The sequence below is a fragment of the Siniperca chuatsi genome, linkage group LG8 (assembly GCF_020085105.1).
Source record: "Siniperca chuatsi isolate FFG_IHB_CAS linkage group LG8, ASM2008510v1, whole genome shotgun sequence".
Lineage (NCBI taxonomy): Eukaryota > Metazoa > Chordata > Actinopteri > Centrarchiformes > Sinipercidae > Siniperca > Siniperca chuatsi.
The window spans coordinates 15042625-15066071 of record NC_058049.1 but is presented as its reverse complement, the minus strand read 5'-3'; the positions used below and the strand labels follow the sequence as shown (position 1 = coordinate 15066071).

Here is a 23447-nt window from a genome sequence, read left to right as displayed (position 1 = left end):
ACACAATGACAAACATAGCTGATGCTGAGGTATTGTTGCTGTAAGAGAATTGTTTGAATGGATGGCAAAAAAAAAGCCACTTAGACAATACGTTTACATTCATACATTTATTTGTTTATCAAATGCACAAGCTGGATATATTGATTTAAGACAGGAAAGAAAGGTGTACGTTTAGCAAGCCATACCAACACTTCAACCCCAAGGGTAGACAAGACAAGACAGAAGATCAGCCACTGTAGATGATACAGTCCTAAAATACAGATTAAAGCAAAGGATATTTATTTTTGTTGTAGACTATCAGAGGTGTTGATTAAACTTCACATACAAACAATTCAGGCTGCTTTTGTAAATCCTCATTTTGAAGTGCTTTGGTCGGAAGACTAGAAAGGCGCTATACAAGTACAGTCCATTTACCATTTAAGTACAAAGGCATAAGCACAAGGGAGTCACATTAACTTGAATGCCATTTAGTAGTATTAGTCAGCTTTAATACAGGTCTGACAACAACTTACAGCGGTACAAAGAGGTCAGATAGTTGTTACTGGAATTGCTGGTACGTTGGTTTCAAACATTACAAAATACTGTACTTTGGCAAGAGGAAAGTAATGATATATCAAAATGGAAAACTTCACCAACACTAACTGAAATGCACTTAACACTATGCAAATAAAAAAACACACAAAAAAAACAGTACAGCCTCAAAAATGTCCATCAAGCTGAATCAACACCTGTGACAACACAAACCAAACATTATGTTTACTGCAGCTCCTATATGTTCTCCTGAGGAAAAGTGCCGTACTATCGACTAGCTCACAGTCCCTACACACGGCTTTGGTTTACAGAGACGATTGAGACGTTTGGCAGAGGCATTAATCTTACATTCATATCTACTGCAATAAAACCAAGATGGCAGCAAAGGCACATACGCAAAATCTCCTTCAAAGCGAGAGAGCAAAGATTCAAGAAGCTCAACACATTTTATATACGAAGGAGAACTAGAAACCAGGAGAGAAATTAGACAAGAAAGGAAGAATCTACCAAAGCTGTCTTGACACTGAAATGGATTGAGTCAAAAAATTTTAAATTATACATTACAACCGATTCCATAAATCTACATGATACTGTTACGGTGTGCAGAACCAACATGTACAGAATAGACCTATTTTGTTGTCACTTTGGAAGAATGTACATTTTTCTGTTTTGATCTGAAGCCTGTATATATATATATATATATGTATATGTAGATTTATAGATATGTCTGTTTAATGTGACTTTGAGCGTCCAAGCAGAAAAATCACATTTAAAAAAAACAAACAAGATTAACCACAGCCAGTGTCTCCTCAGCCATCAGTTAATATACTGTACACACCCATATATAGTAAAGCAAGCAGAATATGTAATAAAATACAAGATCCACCTCAGTTCTATTTACAAAAAACAATTTTCATCGAGGTTTTTTTGCTCCATACATGACTAAAAAAAAGCAAAAAGGCAAAAGTAGAATACACATCTACAATCATCTGAGCTTCATTTATAATTAGCACACTACAAAATAGCATTTGCTGATGCTGAAACAAACGCTTCCCTTTTTAATGCTACTGCAGCTAGAGTATAAAAAGACACTTAAATACATATTTCATACACACACTAGTTAATTTCTGTGCATAAAGCAGTACAAAGTGTTTCATTACATTGACACACGCTGTGTGTCAGAATTAAAAAAATCAGTCATATTTTTCCTTGTGAAATTTCCATAAAAATGCTTTTCCTACATATAAAAATTCCAGAAATGCAAGGGCTGACTCAGCAATACCTCTAAAGAACATGAATGCACAAGAAGAAATTCTGTGCTGATTCAATTTGGGTATTTGACAATTAAAGGATTAATATTTCCTAATGAGAAAAAAAACAGACTTAGAGGTCAGTTGCAGAGAGATGGTACAAAAAAGGAAACAGGAGGTAGATGTGGTGTCTCTACAACCAGCCTATTTGTGCGTGTACGTGTGTGTGTGTGTGTGTGTGTGTGTGTGTTGAATAACTGGGCTCTGAAAATGCCCCAGAAGCTTCTTTATACGTACCAGAAGACTGGCATTCAGATTTTCACATGCTTTAAAATTTCTTTGATAGCTTGTATGCTTTTAATAGTGATTTATAGATATATATTTATAACTTTTGCTGAAGGGATTACAGTAGAAACAGCAGAATATACTAAGAGTTTGCTTCCTTAAACACACTTTGAAACAATACTGAACAAGAAAGTGTAACTTTCTTGTCTAACTTCTTTAAGCTGTTCTTTGGTGATAGCGAGGATTGTGATGATTGTCTTTGAAAATTATTTAACAGTATTTCAAGTACCGTGATATCCGCAGTCTGACACACAGGCCATACCAGGATGTGTGCGTGTGTCTTTGCGTGTGCCTGTGAGTGAAATCTATGGCTTTAAATCACACTAATTTGGCTCTTTGACCTAAACCAAAATAAATAAACAGTAACAAATGATGACACTGCTTCTCCCCAAATCACAAGGAACTTAAAATCTAACTTAAAAAAAAAGAATGCGGGGGATTGTATGTGCTTTGTGATATGATTTGTGGTGAGCAAAACGTGCACCAGCAATGACCAAAAACAAAAACACCAGAAATACAAAACAAAATATATGTGGATGAGTAGACTGCTGGTGCTCATTTTGAAGGCACATACAAAAATAAATCCTACACTTCCCCCAATCCTCGGCTCGATCGTGTCGCTTTAAGCCTCCACAGCAGCGAGGCCGTTGCTGTGAGGTTTGTAGCCGTTGGCCTCATGGTTGAGCGCCTGCGTCTCCTGTTCAGCGGCCCACTTGTCTCTGGCCTCCTTTTCCCTCAGCAGGTGTCTGCGGTGGTAGAACAGGTAACCCGGCAACAGGAAGCCAGCCAATGAGAGGATCAGCAGGCCGAGGTTGATCTGAAGGATAGTTGGATGACAGAGATGGAAAGTTACAGTTAGAGTCGTACAGTTTCTGGTGGACGTCAGAGTTTATTTTTAGGGAAGAAGGGAATGAGCAAATGAGAAAAACTGAGTGAGAGGATATTTCTGTGGGATTATGTGGATATAATATAGCAAACACACAAATGAACTGTTTGAGCATATATTCAAATATTCTAGTAATTTCTCTACACAGTGTAATTTATGTGCTTGCAAACAATCTTTTTCTGTGCTCAAAATGTCTCATTGCGAATGAGAATTGAGACACAAATATAACTCCATACTCTCACTGCGAGTGTATGGTATAAGTATGCGTCCTCACCCAGTAGGGGTCTCCTTTCAGTGGTCCCACCATGGCGATGAAGAGCGGCTGCTGCAGTAGAGCGATCACAGCGCTGATCATGGACTGGAGGCCTGTCAGGGTGCCAAAGTGGTTGGACGGGTAGCTGTGGGAGAGATGCAGGTACCAAATGGAATGATAGTGAGCCCCAGATCTTTAAGGAAAATACTATAAAACTAATGAGCTGTTGCTTTCTGTGGTATAAATTTATGATGGGAAACCGTAATTACTGCCAGAGTCTAAGAGCACAGAAGAAGCAATCTATAAAGCCAAGACAGTGAACTCTTCTCAGCTTGTAATACATTTATTGTGACTTTTCAGTGAGTTATTTTTTGATTGGACAGTTGTTTTCATGCTGATGCGGCTCATCAGTGATTTTTACCCTCTCAGAGTTAAATTTATGCATGTGTATGCTGTGTGCAGGCCCACACACTGTCTTGTGTGATAAGGGACTACCACAGACATACAAATACTACATGACAACACATTCTGAAAGTATTTGTATCATATATAATATACTGCATAGATTCAGTTCAGTCGATATTGAATTTTGGTAAAAGAATATGTTGAATGGTTGCAGTGGTGTGGTTGTTTAACACACATAATACAGGATCCCTTACTTTTGTCACCACATCTGGTTGCTTTTATCACATTGTAAAGTGCTTCTTTATGTTTGGTGTTTATATGGTGCTGGAACACAACTCGAAATGAGTCAGGAAAGACTCTTGCCAGGTCTCAAATTTTATAAAGTTGAATGTTTATTATCTCATTAATGAACTGGAAACTAAATGCACCCCACCCCCCCGCCCAAGTTATGTTTTCCCATTTTCTCAATTTGAATGTGTTAAACAGAGCGTCAGATGATGTGGTTGATGAGTTATAAGTGCAGCACTCACACAGCAGCATAAAGGCCTCCACAGCAGGAGTGGATGAAGCCTCGGACCATAGTGTGGAGGATGAAGGTCACGATCTGGGGAAGCAAAAGAGAAAAGAAGCAACACAATCAATGGATCTGAGTGTTGGGAATATTTATTCTTTACTTGTTTCCTTGCTGCCATAACATGTGTGTTCAGGTGTTCGTGTGTGTGTGTGTGCTACCTGTAGAGGCAGATTGTCTATTATGCAGCACAATCCGAAAGCAAGCAGCAGCATGTTGGTGAGAATGAAGGCTCTCATGGCGTTGGTCACTTTCTGGATCTTATTGTCTCTCTTGGGTCCACTGGTCTGTCTGATGGGGGTGCAGACACAGACGTGTTTTAACATTCACATGTGTATCTGTCATATCTGGTTACGTCAAACAAAATGGACCAAGTCATGTTTAAAACACAACGGCCACGACAATGAATGTAGAGACCATGACTTTGATTTTGATCAATTTAATCAACATTGTTGATTCTACAGCTTTTAAACTGTCATGACTTGCTGCATGTACCTCTGCTCTGTGGCTGGGGGGACGGTCTTCTCCTCTTTACACTCCTTCATCTTCCAGTCCATGATGTATCCAATCAGAGGACATGTGGCCAAGCACAGCAGCTGCAGCGTGCCGAAGATGGACGAGTAGAAACTCACTGAAGGAGGACATATTCAATCAAATTAGGAAGAAAAATAAAAACATACAAGACAAGTTACATAAAGTTATTAAGCTACTCACCTTTGTCTTCTGCCTCAATCACCAGCTGCTCAGATGCTGAAATATAAACACAAAGACCCGCTCTGTCAGTAACTCTTAGATGTTTACAATACAATAAATGAAAAAAGCCCAGTAATTGTTTGCTGGGAATGTGGTTGAGGGTTTGACACTCACGATGCTCTTCACCATGGGTGACCATAAACTCCAGCATCTTGTTCATCGCCCCCATGAAGAAGATGATCCTCAACTGGGACATCCCCATTGTTACCAGACTCCACAGGAAGATGGGAGAGAACACAGACCGACGGAAGGGAACAGCGTCTTAGAGAGGAGGAGAGGGTTGGTGTTATCCAACGTAAAAGTTACATAAGTGAATTTATTTACTTTTATATACATGAGAGGAGGTCAGAGCAGGTTGTTCAGATCGCAACCCACCGGGTGGTACCCCTTCTCTATCCTGTTAATCATCTTGTGACCCCACAGATATATATTGTGAAGTCAGAAAAAGCACATTTGTGCTAAACAACTTGTTTCTTTTAAGACTTGTCTTGTAAATAACTTTATACTAAATTTGATTTCTTTAGACCTCTAAAACCTTCTTCTTTTTTTTAATATGAGAAGAAAGAACCGCTTTTTGGTTGAATTGGTCACACCCTGTTTTAAAGGGACACAAGTCAAAAAGAATGGGAGGCACTGATATAAAGTAAATGGCTGAGAGCATAGCAGTTGTGTGTGTGTGTGTGTGTGTGTGTGTGTCTGTTAACCTACTGGATGCAGCATCAGGTCCATTAGGAAGTTTCTCTGTGGAGTGTCGGACGTCTCCATTTTTCTGGCTCAGTCTCTCTCCGACAACCTTCTGGTCCAATGAAGGCAGCTCTTGCAGTGTTAGGATCTTACTGTTTTATACATAAACACACACATACACACATTGAGGGTGGAGTGAAGGAGCGATGTTCTGATAAACATTTCTGCGTCTCTGGAAAGAGACGAAGCGACAGGCTGGCGTCGACACTGACCTGTAGTCTACCTCGTCAGGTGTTGGGAAACCTTCTGTGGGCCAGTTGAGGAAACAGTTGAAAAAGACGAACCCGGCAAGACCCGCCCACATCCACATGATCACCTGGAAGGACACGCCGGCATCGTAGATCAGCTGGGAAGAAGAGAGAGGGGGAGGAAGAGGGTTGTTATATTTTTTAAAGCAACATGCACTTGCTTTTAAAGTTGCATTAATCAATGTTTTTTTGGCCACTTGGGGGCAATAGAACAAGCAGAACACTGACATATTATCACCCAGTAAAGTGGTTATGATGAACATGTTAAACAGTTGCTTATTTACGCATCCAGCAGACACAGAGCAACATTAGCATTTATTTGGACTCCTGTTCCTGGTGGACCTGATGACTTAAGTTTTTCTAAAAAAAAGAAAATTATGCTCTCTGATTTTACCCATAACTTTGTTTATATCCCTTAAGCACCATAATGTAGTACTATGGTTTATTTGAGAAAAGCGTGAAGATTGTGTCAATATTATTGTCCATTTCTACTAATATAGCCTTCATAATTTACCTTGACTCCAGGGAAGGTGACAGCAGAGGAGGCGTATGAGCCAATCATCAGAGACATGACTGTGGAGCTCAGAGCACCAAACATGTTGGGGAGCTGCAGGGACAGAGGAGGGGAGGAATAAGAAATAAATTATATAAATATCCACAATAGATGTCAGTTATTACACTTATCAAACATGTTCACCCAGACCTCAGCATGAAATACATTAAGCCTGCGTGTCGCCTCTATGGGCTCTCCTGAGTCAAAAAGTGATCAAGGTGCAGTATTATTTTGACCAACAGAGGGCAGACAGCTGCTTTGTGTACCAGACTGAGAAAGTTCCCCTTAATAAAGACACTGTGAACTGTTCCTGACTATTGAGCTTGCACCCAGTAACACTTCTCTCTCCCTGCAGAGCAGACTCATTAAAAAAATATTAGTTTCCATGTCATGAGGAAACAAGAAACAAAGTCATGACCCAGTTTGGGTCCCGACCCCATGGTTCAAACACAGACTAAGCTATACTCAGACACACATCCACCATCTTTATTCCTGCTAGTTCAACAAATTCTTTGAGGCAGGATTAAAAATGTGGAAGCTGATCTATAGTCAGCTCTCGATGAACTTCAGAGGGCTCGGTGGACCCAGCGTGGGGGCATGCATGACACATGGCAAAGGGGACAAGGTGGCAGGCACCAGGCACTAACACATCATATATCAGGTTGACCTATTTACAGTGGTAAGAAGCTTAGCGAACATAACAATTACCTATTGTGCTGTCAGCACACTCAGTGTCCTTTGATTAGAGCTTTAAATAGGTCAATCACGATTATAAAATCACGTGTGGGATTTTAGGCGTGCTGCATGACAAGCTCGCTATTCTCTCTCAACGCTGACCATGGTTTTCCAAACTTCTGCTGGCATCACCTAATCTCCCCGCTGGGTCAAAGTTCAATGTGTAGTGTCAGTGTCCCTTTTTGTTTCCTCCCACAGGTGTGTGCACTTTCCACACCCTTACACTGATCTCACTGAGGCTGGACCAAATGACATCAAGTCACAGTTGGGAAATTGGGAACGCAATGAGCCAAAAAAAATTATTAGCATTGGCATATCAAAAACATTTTTTCCCACTTTTAGCAATTAATGAAAACAATGAACCAACCAATTCAGAACTTATTATTTTAAGATTATTTTCACTTTCTTGGATAGAGGGGCGTATGATATGCAACAACTCTGGATGGACGCTGCATCTAAATGGCATGTGTCTTAACCACCAGGTCACCAAAGTCTGACATTTATGAGTCCAATGCTAACTAATTAACTGATTTTTGGTCACTTGGGGGCAGCACAACAAGCTGCAAACACAACACTGACATATTATGACATTATAAAGCTGATATAGTGAACGCGGTAGCAAACAGTTGCTTGTTTCCACATCCAGCAGATATGGAGCAACATCAGCAGTCATTTGGAGACCTGTTTGCGTGTTTAATCTTCTTTTGGTCTGCACTGACTGCTGAGGGAAATATCTGGTTCTTAAGCTGCTAAATGCTCAACTATCTTAACCAGCTAGCTGCTAACTTTGCCGTTTAGTGCTGGGCGGGTAGTGTACAGTGGAGTTTTTAGAGTTTTTTGTTGAAATCAGGTGAGAGCAGTGAGAGTGAACCCAAAAAGTAAAGTTGGGGGCCGGGAAACCAAAACAAGATGAAAGAGGCGACAGTTTAATAAGCTTCGTAGAGCTGAGGAGAACTGCAGAGTCAGGTAATAATTATCTGTGGTTTGTTACTACACGCAACCCCTTTCACATACATGTAGTCATTTGATCCATTGTTAATATACAAATATTGATTATAGCAGCTTTAAGTATAGCTGATATCTCATTATCTGTGTCTAATTATCATGAGACTGTATTTATCATGAATGCTTGTTGTTTACAGCTTTTTAAAATGTTAAATGCTTTAAAACTCTGGACATATCTGGTCCTGGTGGGTCAAAAACTACGAAATAACTCCCAAGAAAGCATTTCCAGGATCTTTATTACCCCACATGGACATTCATAGAGCTGCTTTTGGCTGCTTAGTCCAGCAAGACGTAAAGGTGGAAGGATGTAGGTGAGAATTTACTTGTGTGCTTTTCTGTGAAAGTAGATGTTTTTGTGTGTGTGTGTGTGTGTGTTGCAGGGGGAAGTATGAGATCACTTCAAAATCAGACACAATTGGCAGGTTAACAGGAAAAATGGCTTTCCTGAGATGTTTGAGAGAGAGCCTGGCTGTCTGAGCGAGAGGAGAAAAACACCCCAGGGAACACCCGTCCTCATTCAGCTCTTCTGAGAATCTAAATACTTCACGGCCAGTCTGTGGCCATCAGATCTACAGCGCTGGACTGCAGAGGTTTGTGGTATGTAGGCGAGAGGGCTCTCTGAGCACACAGTGGAGTTTGCACTAATGTTAAAGCAAAGATATTCCAGCCATGTGAGATGTCAGATAACTGATGTTTGCTTTCAGAAGTGTGGTAGCAGCAACCCAAGTGTGTCTGAGAGATTTGTGTGTGAGGCAGAAAGCAAAGAAAAGGCATGACGTGTGCATGCATGTGCCAGCAGCAGGCGTGATTCCCACCGCTGAGTTCTGGCAGTTCTCATAAAATACATATTTCACACAGGGGCTTGCAGCACATGTCCTGCATGCTAATGCTGCCAGGGGGACGTGGACAGAAACATGTGACTGTATGGAGGCACATGAGGGTCAACTGCTGTCAGAGAGTCACACACAAATGGAGCTTTGGACGTTCACTTGTCACGACTAATCAGTTCAGGCTCTACTCCTGCTGTGCTCACTCACTTGGGTGTTGTAAGACTTTGGCACTGAGTTTAATTAAGACCTTAATCGCTGAGAGAATGGGCCAAATAGTAGCTTAATGAGCAGTGAAGTTTTGATGCAGCTCTGAACATGTGGAAGGGAGGTAGAATACGGGAGGAGATAGTGGAATAAAAGGGAATAGGAGAGGAAGAAAGAAAGAAGGAGAGAGGTGTATAAGAATAAGCAAGGATAGAAATGAAGGAAAATAGAGGTAGTGGGAGTAACATTTTTTTTGGTTTGACTTATCTCCTCAAGCCACAGCTGCAGCCCCTCTCTCTCTCTGTGGAGCTCCCAGCAGGAAACACTAAACCACAGCTGATTAGCACCGGCTTCTTTTCTCCACCTCAGTTCTCTGCAGCCATTTCTCACTGCTCATAGACTGGTCAAACCCTTATCCCTCACAGTGCTCTTGTCCAGCTGCACTAGACTTATATAACACAAAAAAGTAGTCTAATATAAAGAAGTTGGTTCAACTGCACTCTTTTGAAGCCTCAAACCACGACGTGTGCCCCTCGCTTTTTGAGGTTTCTTTGTATTTTACCCATCTCTCTAAGAGTCATCCCAAATTGCCTTTACTGTCCTCTATTTGTTAAGCAAATTTAAAATGAGCTTAGCCTCCCTCTGCTAACTGAGACCAAAGTTAGCTCTTGTCACTGTAACGAGGAACAGCCGAGAGCACTTTTCTCAATACCATGTGATCAGACAGGCCCCTGCGCACATCCAGTATCGTTGAAGGGTTGAAGTAAATGCAAGAGGACTATCTCATTCCTTCAATGTGACACACCAGCTTCCAGGGATATTGTACATAGTTAACATGCATCATTAATGGTAGTTAAGTATGTGGTGACTAGGGGGTCCTGAAGGTTGTGTGCTTCTGGCAAAGATGTGGCAGTAAAAATAAAAAATAAAAATTCAAGGCATGCGTGAATCACCTCTTTGTTCAGTGCCCTTATATGAACTTCAAAACCACAAGGGTGTGTTCACACAAGTTAATGAGGCTAGAGATCAGTTTGAACTAATTATTAGACGCATCCACATTGAACTACAGGGCAAACCTAAAACATTCATCAAGTTAAGTTAACACCTTTCACAGTTCATGGAAAAATGACTCACACTGCGTCCGTATCACAGGCTCTGATCACAGCTGCAGGTACATGGAAAATGAAATTGTATGGAAATTTGGGCAAGATGAGGGGAGCATTGTTTGAAAATTAAGTGAAAATTGTTTTTCCCCTTTTCTCTTTCCCTTTTTAAAATGTCATTATTAAGGTTTTCTATTGTATTCTATTACTCGTGTTTTTCCCCACCATACACTCCTATATATTACTATACATATACCTTCAGTAAACATCCATGCACACACACACACTTAGGAGTTAACTACCTTGATCAAGGTCATAAGGTTACATTATTTCATCAGCAATGTTCAAAGCTTTCCTTAAAGTAAAGAGGTTTTATGTTATGTTATTATGGTCTGTGTTTTGTGCTGGAAAATTGTTACTTTTTCCACCACACCAGATAATGTTAACATGTACTTTATTATTGCATATTATTATTAGCCATATGTTATTGTATCAAATCATATGACAGACCCTCTGTATCAGGGGATTATGTCCCTTATTATGGGTAAGTGACTATAGAAGTACACATGTTCTTTCCTTATACAATAACTTAAAAGAACAGAGATCTGTCTTGTTTTATAATCCATTTAGAGCTATTACTCGCAAGCACATGGTTTAAATCATGATGGCATGTGTGTGCATGTGTCTCTCACTCCTTGTGCTCTGCCGTCATTTGCTCTTCAGAACAACATCAACAACAGTGTGGAGGTCAGTCAATGCTCGTACATCCAACCCAATTAGAGATGGAGAGAGGGAGGGAAAGAGGGTCAGACAGGAACAAAGAGGAGAGGGGTGGGGGCGGCTGAACATTACTCAAGTGTTTGTGTGTGATTAATAGAATAGAAAGTGCACAGTGTCTTCCTGTGCGAGAGTTGTGTGAGTGTGTGTTAGTGGCTAAACACTGAAAGAGGTTTCCATGTTGCTGTGAGGCTGCTAAAACTTGTCACTGAGGAAGCAAACAGGTTTTCTTGTCAAATATTACCGTTCATTACTGATACAATATTATGTATATCCACATTGTGTGTGTGTGTGTGTGTTTCATGTTCTTATATCCCGGTGGGGACTTTAACCTGAATGCACACTAACCCATCGGGACTTGTGTCACCGTGGGAACAAAAATTGAGGTCCCACCGGGTAGACAGGTTACAATTAGGTTAAGGTTAGGGTTAGAGTAAGGGTTAAGGCGGGTGTGTATGTGTGTGTGTGTGTATGCGCGTGTGTGTGTGTGTCAAAAGGAGAGACAGAAAGGCTGACTCATGTGAAACTGAGGCTCCATGCATGTGTGCACTCGTGTACATATGTGTCATGTTTTTCCTGAGAATGCAAATAAGACAGCTTGAATCATGCTTTGCACTCTACACTTAATTCCTGATTAATTTTCTCTCGGCCGACTAATTGATTCATCGACTAATTGTTGCAGCTCTACATTGGAAATATTTTTAATACACATTATACTCATTTTATACACATTTCCCCAAAATGCAGCCTCACATATTTGGTATCTTTGGCAAATTTGGGATCTCTACTAGAATTTTGATTAGTTCACGAGTCGGTTCGCTAGTCGCAGGTGAACGAAACAAAGTGGGTCTGTTAAAAATTAACAAATCGCCTACTGGCCACGTCAGCTGTTTATTTTGACTGCCAGCAGTTTTCGGTGAGATATGCGGGCACAGTTTGAGCCGCAGACAGAGACATGTGTCTCAGCTTTTCCACAGAGCTAGGATACAGCCAGCACACAGAGGAAAGGTCAGAGGAGAAGGTCATCGGTCCATACTCAGCTTGGACCTTCATTATCTAAACATCTGTTTCATGTTCGTCTCCCTGTGTGTACATAACCATGCACACAAATTCGTACATCCACATGTGTGCACAGTCATGCGGAGTTGAAAAGGTTCTGCGTTGATTTTCTGCTGACTGCTGGGCAGAACAGAGAAACAGGAGAGAGAGAGGGAAGATGGGAAGACAAGAACAAAGGAAGCAGGAAGGAAGTGAGAGAGAAAGTGTGGCCTTGAGTGTTTTGAATAGAGGTGAGTGGGCCAGGCTTTGGGGAGGGTGTGTGGCCAACTGCAGGCCGTTATTGGCGGAAACACAAATGGGAGACTTTCCATCTGTCATGTGCAGCTCAGATGGAAACACTGTTAACACTCACACGCAGTACCAACATGCAGCACGAAGCTAAATACTTGCCAGGACACAGGAGGCAGCGACAACAATAAAACACACTCGATAAAGTTGGTACCAGCTGACACATCACATGCAAATACACATGCCTGACGTACAAACAAAAAACAAACACGGCTCCCAGTCACAACACACATTGTTTCCTCAGCTGAGACAAATAGAGGCCCCGACCACGCTGAGACTCTCAGCTACCAAAACTCTTCTGCTCATTTGTTCCAGGAACACAACCCAACAATAGTACTTTCTCAGATATGTAACCACAGTAGAGACATTTTATTTTTGTCAGACAGAAAAGGCAAGTTTGGTGCCAAATTGTGACTAATAACCTTAAAAATGATCCTGACAACATGCATATTTAACATGATGCGGATGTAAGAGATTGAGGCTTGTTTTTATATCTCACATTCTCTGGTTTTTATGTTTAGCAACTCAAACACTGAGAAACACTAGTATGAAAATTGACGGTTATCATTCCATGTACATTTGCTTATCTATTGAATTCTACCGTATTAGTGTTATTAAAAAATATATTTTCAAGTTTCATGTCATAATATTTCATGAAATAATAATAAAGTGTTTGTCCAAACAAATATCCCTGTTTTCATTCCTTTAAGGGTCATTGTAACTGGTAATAATAATTATTATGCAATACCGTGATACCATGAAACCGTGGTATTTTCTGAGACAGTTATTGTATCGTGAAAATCACAAAAATCAGAAGCTAGCTTTTCGACTACACTGGATCTGTTTTGAGAAAAGACCAACCACCGAGATAATTAAAGAGGGACAAGAGGATCAACTATTTGACCACAGATGTCTGAAAGTTAACTCTATCTACAATTTGTGATTATCTAATTATCACAATAGCAACCAGGTGATATCTAGTCGCATGTGTAAATATTATATTTATAGAATTTCTCCTCCTTTAATCAGTCAGAATGTGTCTTTTTGGCTATGTGTCTCACCGTGAGAGAGGTGAAGGTCAGGCAGATGCCTCCAAAGCCGTTCAGGGAGAGAGCCAAGAAAATGAGCGGTGACAGAACTGTAGAGAAAAAGAGAAACACAGAAGAGTTACCCTGCTAGATGATCCAACAGGCACTGAAGAAAATTGAGGCGCTTATAAAGTTGGCACAAGACCTCAATAAACAGGCTGCAGGAAATATAATACTGCATTTTTAAGTAGCACACAGTCATTTCATGGTGTGTATTCAATACCAAATCAGTTGATCAGTTGATGATTTAAAAATGTGGTGTGGAGGGAGGCTGACTATCAGGTGTTGTTCAGAACATGACCCCGATTTCAGTCGCAATCTTCTCATCTGAAACTACATGGTTTCCATTGCAGCCAGAGGCAAACGGTGAGATTGAAATAGTTACATGGACAGGTGTGAAAGAAGGAATGTGAAGAAAATCATTTGTGGAGTGTTCGGAGTCTGCCTATTTTTACACCTTTGCACACCTGTCCAATTGTACCTGGTGTAACTGTTCAATTGTCTGTGTCGAAAAGTTTAATATTGGGCAACATACACCACCCTGTCTTATCTAAAAGGAGCTTTTTACTGCTTTTAAACAGCACTTGAATAGAATATGTATTGCTATTAAGACATATTAAAACACCATAATTCAGCTTACAAGATTCTACTACTGATACTGTATGTATGTGTATATATATATATATATATATATATAGAGAGAGAGAGAGAGAGAGAGAGAGAGAGAGAGAGAGTGAAAGAAGGAAATATTGCAATATTTCCCAATCCAGTATCTAGTGCGTATTGCTTAAACTAACCCTAACTAAACTAACTATGTTTATACCTAGACCCATGGACATAAATGGCACCACTTATTCCTCCTCTTGTCTTAGCTGTAGGCAGTGTGTTAAATAATACAGGAAAATGAATATGTCCTCAGCAAAATATGTTAACATGGAGAATGTTGCTCTTCCAGTCAAACAGCTGGCCTTAAAGTAATCTTAAAGTAAATCACCTCAGATGGTGTTCCTTCCAGCTTTCACTCGAAACTTAAACTGAACGATAACTGATTGAAGCTTCTGACAGAGTGGAACATTTTTGATGCTACACAACATTCAGATAAACGTGTTGGCCACATACACATGTATTTGAGCTTTACACATTTCTTATGTCACATTTTGTCACATTTAATCAATTTTGATTAATCGATATCTAGCACATGTGTGTTCGTGTTTGTGTTTGTACTCACCATGAGGGTCATAGGCAGACGCGGCCATCATACCACAGGACAGACCGAAACACGAACTGCAACAAAAGAACAAGGACATTTTAAATTCTTGCATACTATATCGTATCTTAGCATGCTGAAAGTCACATAAATAAGTATAAACTGTTTAGTACGGCCAGCAGATGTGGATGTACCGCCACAAGTTAATGTATATTTTCAGACATAAAAAACATTAAAAGTGCGATTCACAAAACAGCAGTTAAGTTGTTGGTTATCTGCCACAGACTAAAACAGTCAGTGGTCTAACAGCCTGAATGTTTAAACATATGCAGCTCCAGATAAACTTCTCATTCTCCATTTTTATCAACATTTTATCTTATTATCAAAGCGTCTGGCACTTTAGTGGTATGCCTATCCAATTTCATGGCTAAACTGTGAATGAGAAAGAGAGAAAGGGCATGCGTGTGTGACGTTTTTTTTTTTACATTTAACTGAGTCTATTTGCATATCTCTGAAGAGACTACTGGCAATCTCTCTCTATTCAGGCAGTACAGTGCCGTATAAGTGTATGAGAAAGTTGTGTTCACACCCAATGCGAAAGAATTTCACTACTTACTATACACACAATTTACGCACACACACTCTAGTTCCACACCTACATTCATTGATCCACCCACTGAGAACACGCAAACTCCCTCCTCCCACTTTGGGAATGTGATCTGCCTGCTTCTTTTTTTTTTACTATACCCTCAGTAGTAGTTGAGGAATTGCCTACTGTTTTATACTATTTCTTTTCTTTCTTATAAAGGAAAGTAGTCAAACCTCCAAATGACAAAATCAACAAGTTTTCATTAAAATTAAGTTTAGGGGTTTGTGAATTATACTAAAGATAAAAACTTTAACACATCAACCCTGCAGATGTGCACATTCCCTCATATATGTGACATATCTGTGTACAACCATTACCTGCCCACCAGGCGAATTGGGCGTGGCCCAAACTTGTCCATCAGGATACCAAGGGGAAGGGTGGTGGCGCTGAGCAAGAAGGAGCCGATGGTGAAGCCCAGATTCAGCATCTCCTCCTGGTCCACACAGCTGAGCCACTCCTCCACCTCACTGCCAGAGGAGTTTCCCAAAGACACGACCACGGACTCGTTCACTGTGGGAACGAGTGTGGAGGGATAAGTGGTAAGAATATGTACAGAGAAAGCCCAATCAAAAACTTTATGATTAAGAGGAAAGGGACCAGATTGTGTTTATTTTTTCAGACTCTTTCTCTAATAACTGCTACCATTATTTTCTCTTTTTTAAACCCAATATGTAGTAAAGTACTGAAGTGGTAAGCCTTCCCTTTGTCACATACTGGACTTGCACATTTGACAAAGTTGACAAAATACAGAAATGAGCATAAAGCATTGATGTTACACCAAATATGGAAATATTTCGTGTTTTGAAAATTATATGGGGTACAAATATATATTCCTTTTGTTTGCCAAAAAGTAATTCATTGACAAAGAAAAGTACAGGATGTTATTCTACATAGGGGCAAACGAACTGTTACAAAACTGTCACTCCAATAAGTGAAATTCAACTCGACTCATTTGGGATTTGGGATCTTTAGTGGCATAAGAATACCAATCACAGATATAGAGAATATGAAAATCCTCTGTATTGAACCATATTTAACAACTGAGTGACAAAACAGAAGTAATGTGTCATTTTGATCATGTAGCAAACTTCTGAAATGTGTCATCAGTTCAAAATCATATTTATAAGCAATTCTCATTAAATTAGGAAAGTCATAAAGTATCAAGGTGATGAAACAATGTAAAGTATGTTTTTGGAGCTTTGGAGAAACAAACAAACAAAACTTTATGGTTACGTGATGCAGAGCTACTGATTTTACCTGTACACAGGTGGGAGTAGAAGCCTTCCCTTTTCAGCATGATGAGCAGGGAGCCCCAGCCCAGTAGCACAGCCGAACACAGCAGGTTTTCAATCACCGCCGTCACCGCCATCCACCAGCGCCTCCTGTAGGCCTGGAGGAGAGAGGGCGCCATCGCTACTGCTCTGTGACGGAGGAGCGACGATTGACAGTGGCAGAGAGAGGGAGAAGATGAGAAGAAAATAATTAAAATGACTGACACAAGGTTTTATTAAAGAAACTGGATGGCAACAACTATGAAACGATTAACCGTTTAATCAAATAGTCTTTGTTTTATATGAGTTTATATAATTTATATATGAGTTTATATACTAGTTTATATACTAGTTTCCAGTTTCCACAAGTTCCCAGAGTTCAAGATAACGTACTCAAATGTCTTGTTTTGTCCGATCAACAGTCAAAAACTCAAACATATTTAATGTATCACATTAATATTCACATTTGAGAAGCTGAGAAATTTTGCTATTTTTGCTTATTATTCGATTATCAAACTTTTTGCCGCTTCTGCCGAATGACTAATCGTTGCAGCTCCAATACAAACAGTACACAAACAATGATGCAATAAAATTAGCATAAGACTGACAAGCATTAGATCATTCATGACTACACTTTAAAAGCTGTCCTCAGAAATCCTCCCACTGTGTTGCCAACAGAGCGACTATTTCACCCTTGTTTTAGACCGGAGGAAACAATGTCGATCTGCTTTTGTTCTGGAAATAGGGAGAGCATCTTAAAAGGCTGACATTTCCATCTGAAAGCAGCGCAGAGTTGGATTCAAGGAGTCTTTCAACAGCATGTAACCACAGTTTGGCTTTGGGTTTATCCCGCTGGGATTAACGGGTCAAAAGTGAGTGGTGATGCAGCTTTTAGGTAAACAACACACACACACAAACAAAACAGAATAATGAAACTTATGACGTGACTGACCAAACAAAGTCAGGTTAGTCATGACCACCTGGAGAGTACACACACACACACACACACACACACACACACACAGAGGGAAAGGTCAGGTCACCGGTCACTATAACCTTTGATATGAGTGATTAACACACAGAATCCAGTCATGACCATCCTGACAGGATCACACACACACACGCACGCACACACAAACATCTGGAAAACATCTAAACAAGAAAGAAAGATCCAAATATAACCAGCTATACATTTGAACCAGAGAAGAAGTGGAAAGGAACAGAGGGAGGAAAAGGCTCAACCACTTGATTTGACATTTGAAGAGAGGCTTTAGGGGGGAGGGCATCTCTTCTGCTTGTATGTGTGTTATGTAATGTATGAGAGATGGAGAGAGAGGACCTAATTGGGCAGAATTGTCTCTGCGTATGTGTTCTTGAGGCATATATGTAATGCATGTATCCAGAGCCCAGTGAACTGCCTTAGTGCTGAAAAGAGAGTTTGAAAAGGGGGGGTTTCTATGTAACTGACACCCCATGCTGAAAATCCCTTCTGTACACACACACACACACCACTCCCGAACTCTTAACAACGATGTGACAGAGCTAGACGGCACTCATTCACTCAGTCCTGTAAATGCTTAACCCACAAATGAGCCTGTTAATTAAATCACAAGAGCACCAAGACAATAAAGAGGCTAACTTTGTGGCTATGGCGGTCTATAAGCAGGGGTGAGACTATAACTGATAATGAAACTGGGGCTGCAACTAACGACTGGTTTCTCGATTAACTGTTTGGCCTATATAGCATTAGAAAACAGTGGAAAATGCCCATCACAATATCCCAGAGCCCAAGGTGACTTCAGCAAATGTCTTGTTTAGTCCGACCAACAGTCTAAAACTCCAACATATTCAATTTACTGTAACGTAAGACCAAGAAAAGCAGCAAATTCTCACATTAGAGAAGCTAGAACTATACATTTTTTAGGCAGTTTTGCTTGAAAAATGAATTAAACAATTATCGAAATAGTTGCAGATTAATTTTCTGTCGATCGATTAATTGATTAATCGACACATCTTTGCAGCTCTACTAGGAATATATCTCAATATATCTCACATTAATCATTTGCAATGTTACACTTGTGCAGGCTTCATGTTGCTGTTACATTCTATGCAGTTTGTCAAACACTGTTTCACTCAAATGTCTACTAAATCAAAGTGAACACATTTTGTATTACAGTAAATAAATATATGATTGTTTCCTAATTTTTTTACTATTATTTCACCATGTTAGGGTTATATTTTCCTCCTCAGATACTGTTTCATATCATATGTATGCTTGATGCTTAATGAATTACGTTTTGCAGGAATGACCTGTATCACGACACCATCTTTACTATGGGCCGCATCTGCTGTGTCAAAACATAACCTTTATCTGTGAACATCCTGTGATGCTGAAAATGAAAAAAAAAAAAAGATGCAATTTTAGAAGACTTTCTGTTTGGAGAGGATGAAGTAGGCAGGTTTTCCACTAGCTCCTACCGTCAAGTCATACATTTGAAAATATTTTTCTTTTAGTGAAAAGAGCATTTGTCTGTTAGTGTTTTATAACTCCAACAAATTGCAAAAGATGGCTAAAAGCGGGGAAACAAGCCAAAGAAGATGAATCAGTGGGGGCTGCCGCTGCTAACGAGAGCAAAGCGATGGCAGACATTACCAAGATGCTGACATAAGATGCAGTGAAGTGACCCTGACTGAATATCTTTAATCATAAACTGTGCCGTCCTGTCAGCATCAGTACATCACGTTAAACTTATCACTAACTGTGCCGCTTGTCATTGGGTGTCTTTAAAGGCAGAGGGTCATAACAGCAGAGTGGACCCAAAAACACGGACATCTGCATTTTAATACATTATTATTTTAAAGCTGTCACTACTATGCAGGCTTTCACTACTGAATTCCAGTTTCTCACTGTGTCACTCTGAGCACCATTAATCCTCTCCATGTTCCATGTCTTGTGCCTTTGTTTAACATTTTAGACAAGTATTAAATGCAGAACAAGTCTCAGAACTGTCCGCGTTGTAGAAACCAGGACGTAAACGTTATAAAGTATTTGTTTATGAGTTAATCCAGCAGAACGGACAGACAGAACAGTCACAGTCCGTTAAACGCCCAATTATAGAGGCTACTGTCACATGGATTGGATTTATGGCGCCGTGGCTGCAAAGCACTCAGGAGACAATGTTGTAAATGCAACAAGGAGTCTTGGCTACTTGGTGTCGCAACAACAGTACGAGCATGTGTGTCTATAAGAAAGGCATGGTATCAGTTGCTCCTCAGTGTGTGTTTGAGCTCAGGTTATATGACCACGCGCACTGATGCAAGACACACAAGTCATGCAAGTTCACGACTACGATCTGATCAGCTGCCTCCACCTCTGCTTATCACGCTTCTGTTTTCCACCTGTTTCGTGTTGCTAATTACGGCGGCAGTTACCTGGAAACTGGCACGTTGTCATTACAGAGAAGAGGCTGACAACACTTACTAACTACTACTACTACGAGGCCTTGTGATAATAAAAGGTGTCCTGGTGTTTGTGACGCGGGAAGATTCAACACCCAACAAAGACTTGCAAACAAGCTAAAACATGCAAAGTTGTAAGTCTTTTTACTGTTGACAGGCAGTTGTGAGCCCTTGTTGTCATAACACTGTGAAGTCTGTGTGTGTGCGTGTGCGTGTGTGTGTGTGTGTGTTGAGGGAGAGCAGGTGAAGCCTGCACTGAGAGAAAAAACACCACATAAGGAAGCTGCTTCCTGAAATACCTGAGCACCAGCAGCTGAATGATGCAATGTTGCCATGACTAACTCCACTGTTATGGCCATGGAGAGTTTTGGTATTTACATGGCAGGGGTTTTATTATATTATATTAATATATTTATGATTATTATGATAAAAACAAACCTGTTCTACTGCTTCTGTGTTAAAATTTGAGTTATTCAATTCATCACGTGTCCTGTTTTCTTTCAAATCTTTCTGTTGATGCTCCCATCCAGCCCTGCTCTTTTTTCTGACCTTGACCAGCCGTGTTTATCAACCTCTGCAGGACATAAAGGACCGCAGGGCAAACTCTTTATCCTCACAAGTTTCCAAGAAAATAAACCACGCGCTCTAGGAGCCTCTGTTCCCCGAGGAGTCAAAAAACGCAACCCGGCCGGGAAGCAGCTGTCTCTCCGCGGGCATGACCTCAGCCCGGGTTCCGGTTACCGACGCGGCGGGGCGGCCGCTGACCTGTCCCGGAGCAAGAGTGCTGCCGCGTTCACGTGCTGACCGAAATGTCGGAATTGTGACTTCTACACACACGAACGACCCCAAAAAGTGGTAGATACCACCTGTTTGCCATGATACCACATCTGCCTACAGGTGACACGGTGAGGGAGACAGAAAGAAACATTGAAATCACAACACAACATATGGCATAATGGATTTATAGTTGTGCTGGAATTAACTGATTAATCAATTAATAAACAGAAAATTAATCGCCAAGGATTTTAATAATTGATTAATCATTTAAGTCATTTCAGAAGCAAAAAGTACCAAACATTTGTCAGTCCTTCTCAAATGTGAGGATATGCTGCTTTCCTGTACAACTGTAATTTGAATATGTTTGGGTTTTGGACGGATGTTCAGAAAAAAACATCCGTCCCCTTGGGGTCTGTGAAAAATGTGTTTTTCACTATTGTCTAAAGAGATATTTTAATCAACAACAAAAATAATAGTTTCAGCCCCAATTTATAAGACAATTTATGGTAGCATGATATGAGCTCACTTTTTTGTCATTGTACTTCTCACCTCCTCTGCACAAAGTTTCTCTGAGTGACTTCATGAAACACAACCCACTTAAACACGTCGTTTGTTACAGGCTTCTTTACTCTAAAGCTATTATTTTTTTTATTTGAATAATAAACGGTTTCTATAAATTCTGACTTTACGGGGTGCCCGTGAAGGCAACAAAGGCTCTGTCTTTATCTTAACTAACCCAAACGTGTCCGCGACCACTGCTGCTGGCTTAAACGGTAATAAAATCTAAATTAGAGTTTAATAAAAAGTGTCTAATTGTAGCTGCGTGCTTATAGGCTTACAAATGTGCGCCTCCACAGAATTGACCAAAGCAGGAGTTTACCACTCAATGAAAGATTAACACACAAACTACTGTAAAAGAATGAGCAGTCACTTGAATGGTCACTTCCTTCCAGGTCAGCTACTCATCCTCATTTCGTGGTTTGTACTGACAATTTCACCCTCTGTGAAGACTTTGAGCCTCAGGCTATACACGTATTCGCGGGTTTAATACAGACTGTGTAGGCTACACTCTGCCTTTTGTGTACAGCGTAAAAGTTGTCAAGTCTCAGTTTCATGCCACGTGTGAGTCTCTGCAGCCGGTCAGTCCTGCAGCCACTTTACGCACGTAATTACAGGTAATACTACACGTATTAACTTACAGTAACAACATAGTGAATACTTAAGAGAAACACTCATTTACTTACTTCAGTTTTATGTCTTCTCAGAGAGGAAAGAGTCTTGAAATGAAAAAGCTTTTGTCGCTCACTGAGTAAGAAAGATGAGGATTAAAAATCTACATTCACCGCTGCTTGTTGTTTGATTAGAAGGCAGTGAGAGCCTGAATCAAACCTTTTCCTTTCTCTGCTTACCTTCTTTCTTGTGGCGGTTTCGTGGTAGTCCCTAGGAGCCTCCACACTTTTCTCTCTCAGGTTTCATTACAGACTCCCCCTCTTCTCCTCCTAATTTGACTTCTAATTCCCTCCCTCCTTTTTTTTTTTTGACTTTAAGTCACCACCCTGCTGCCTTTATTCACCACTCCACAGGACGAATGTCTTTACTCCACTCATTCAGTGCAAATACCTTGCATCAACCCCCTCCCCCAAAAAAGTGACATAAAATGTTTTATATGTTAATGCACATTTGTTGACTCTGTCCTGTCTAAACAATGTTCATGCAGTCTACAGAAATACTATACAACAAGATACTGAGATGTTTTACAGTTACTGTTACTTTTAATGGTATCTGTGTTTTACTTCAGTGTGTATTTGAGTGATAATCATGTTTAAAAGATAAACCATATGCTACTGCTCTGGTGGTGACCTATCCTTTTTGCATAGTGTTCTCTTCATACAGAGCAATAAACATATATTTATATAACATATATAAGTTTATAGAGCAGGTCTGACGTTCACCTTCGCTAAAACAAAAAATCTGCGTCAGTTCTACTGTTATACAACAAGTGTCTTTACTACTATTGACATTTGAAACCATCAGCCAGGTGACAGTAGTAACACAAAACAAAGAGAAGGCATGGCAACAATGATTTGTTTTTCTCATGTAAGCTTATGTTCCCAAACTCTTGACTATAAATAAAATGAATGTACTTAATTAAATTATATTTTGTGATATTTACCTCTATTTTCATTATGGCCTTCAGCAGGCAGTTTTCAGGAAATACTCAACTCAAAACTTAAAGTTAAAACTTTAAATTATAAGTGCCCTTTGGAGTTTTCTAGTAAACAAACAAAGCTTCTGTTTACATTCTCTGTTACTCAGAAAAGCAAATTGTCTGTATCATTGAGGCCTGACAAACACGTTGAGTGCATTTCCTTCCACGTAAAACATTTGCAAAGTTGATTTTTTGGAAATTTTCAAGTCCATATTGTTTACATGTTTCCCTGCTAATAGTCCTCTTT

The 23447-nt window shown here is 40.1% G+C and overlaps 1 protein-coding gene across 3 annotated transcripts; it reads right to left on the bottom strand.

Moving 5' to 3' along the window:
- Positions 1-92: 92 nt before the first annotated feature.
- slc43a1a (solute carrier family 43 member 1a) lies at positions 93-22534 on the bottom strand. 3 transcript variants are annotated; one of them, XM_044206106.1, is made up of 16 exons: positions 22401-22511; positions 22236-22296; positions 16742-16905; positions 15802-15994; positions 14857-14912; positions 13602-13678; positions 6501-6593; positions 5951-6084; positions 5703-5830; positions 5109-5255; positions 4956-4991; positions 4737-4872; positions 4403-4532; positions 4201-4274; positions 3287-3410; positions 93-2943 (listed from the first exon to the last, which is right to left on the bottom strand). In XM_044206106.1, exons 3-16 carry the CDS (start codon positions 16893-16895, stop codon positions 2749-2751), a joined length of 1677 nt encoding a protein of 558 aa, XP_044062041.1. In that variant the 5' UTR covers positions 16896-16905; positions 22236-22296; positions 22401-22511; the 3' UTR covers positions 93-2748. The 3 variants fall into 3 exon arrangements, with proteins under 3 accessions (XP_044062041.1, XP_044062042.1, XP_044062043.1); XM_044206107.1 differs by lacking the exon at positions 22236-22296 and having other exon boundaries at positions 22401-22534; XM_044206108.1 differs by having other exon boundaries at positions 22236-22415.
- Between the last annotated feature and the right edge of the window lie 913 nt (positions 22535-23447).

Bases quoted from the DNA above. Each gene is read 5' to 3' on its own strand.
- slc43a1a (XM_044206107.1), bottom strand. From the start codon at position 16,895: ATGGCGCCCTCTCTCCTCCAGGCCTACAGGAGGCGCTGGTGGATGGCG. The intron at 6,594-13,601 runs GTGAGACACATA...CTGTCCCTGCAG, and splicing joins TGACCTTCACCTCTCTCACG to CTCCCCAACATGTTTGGTGC. The intron at 4,533-4,736 runs GTACATGCAGCA...CACCCCCATCAG, and splicing joins CCCCCAGCCACAGAGCAGAG to ACAGACCAGTGGACCCAAGA.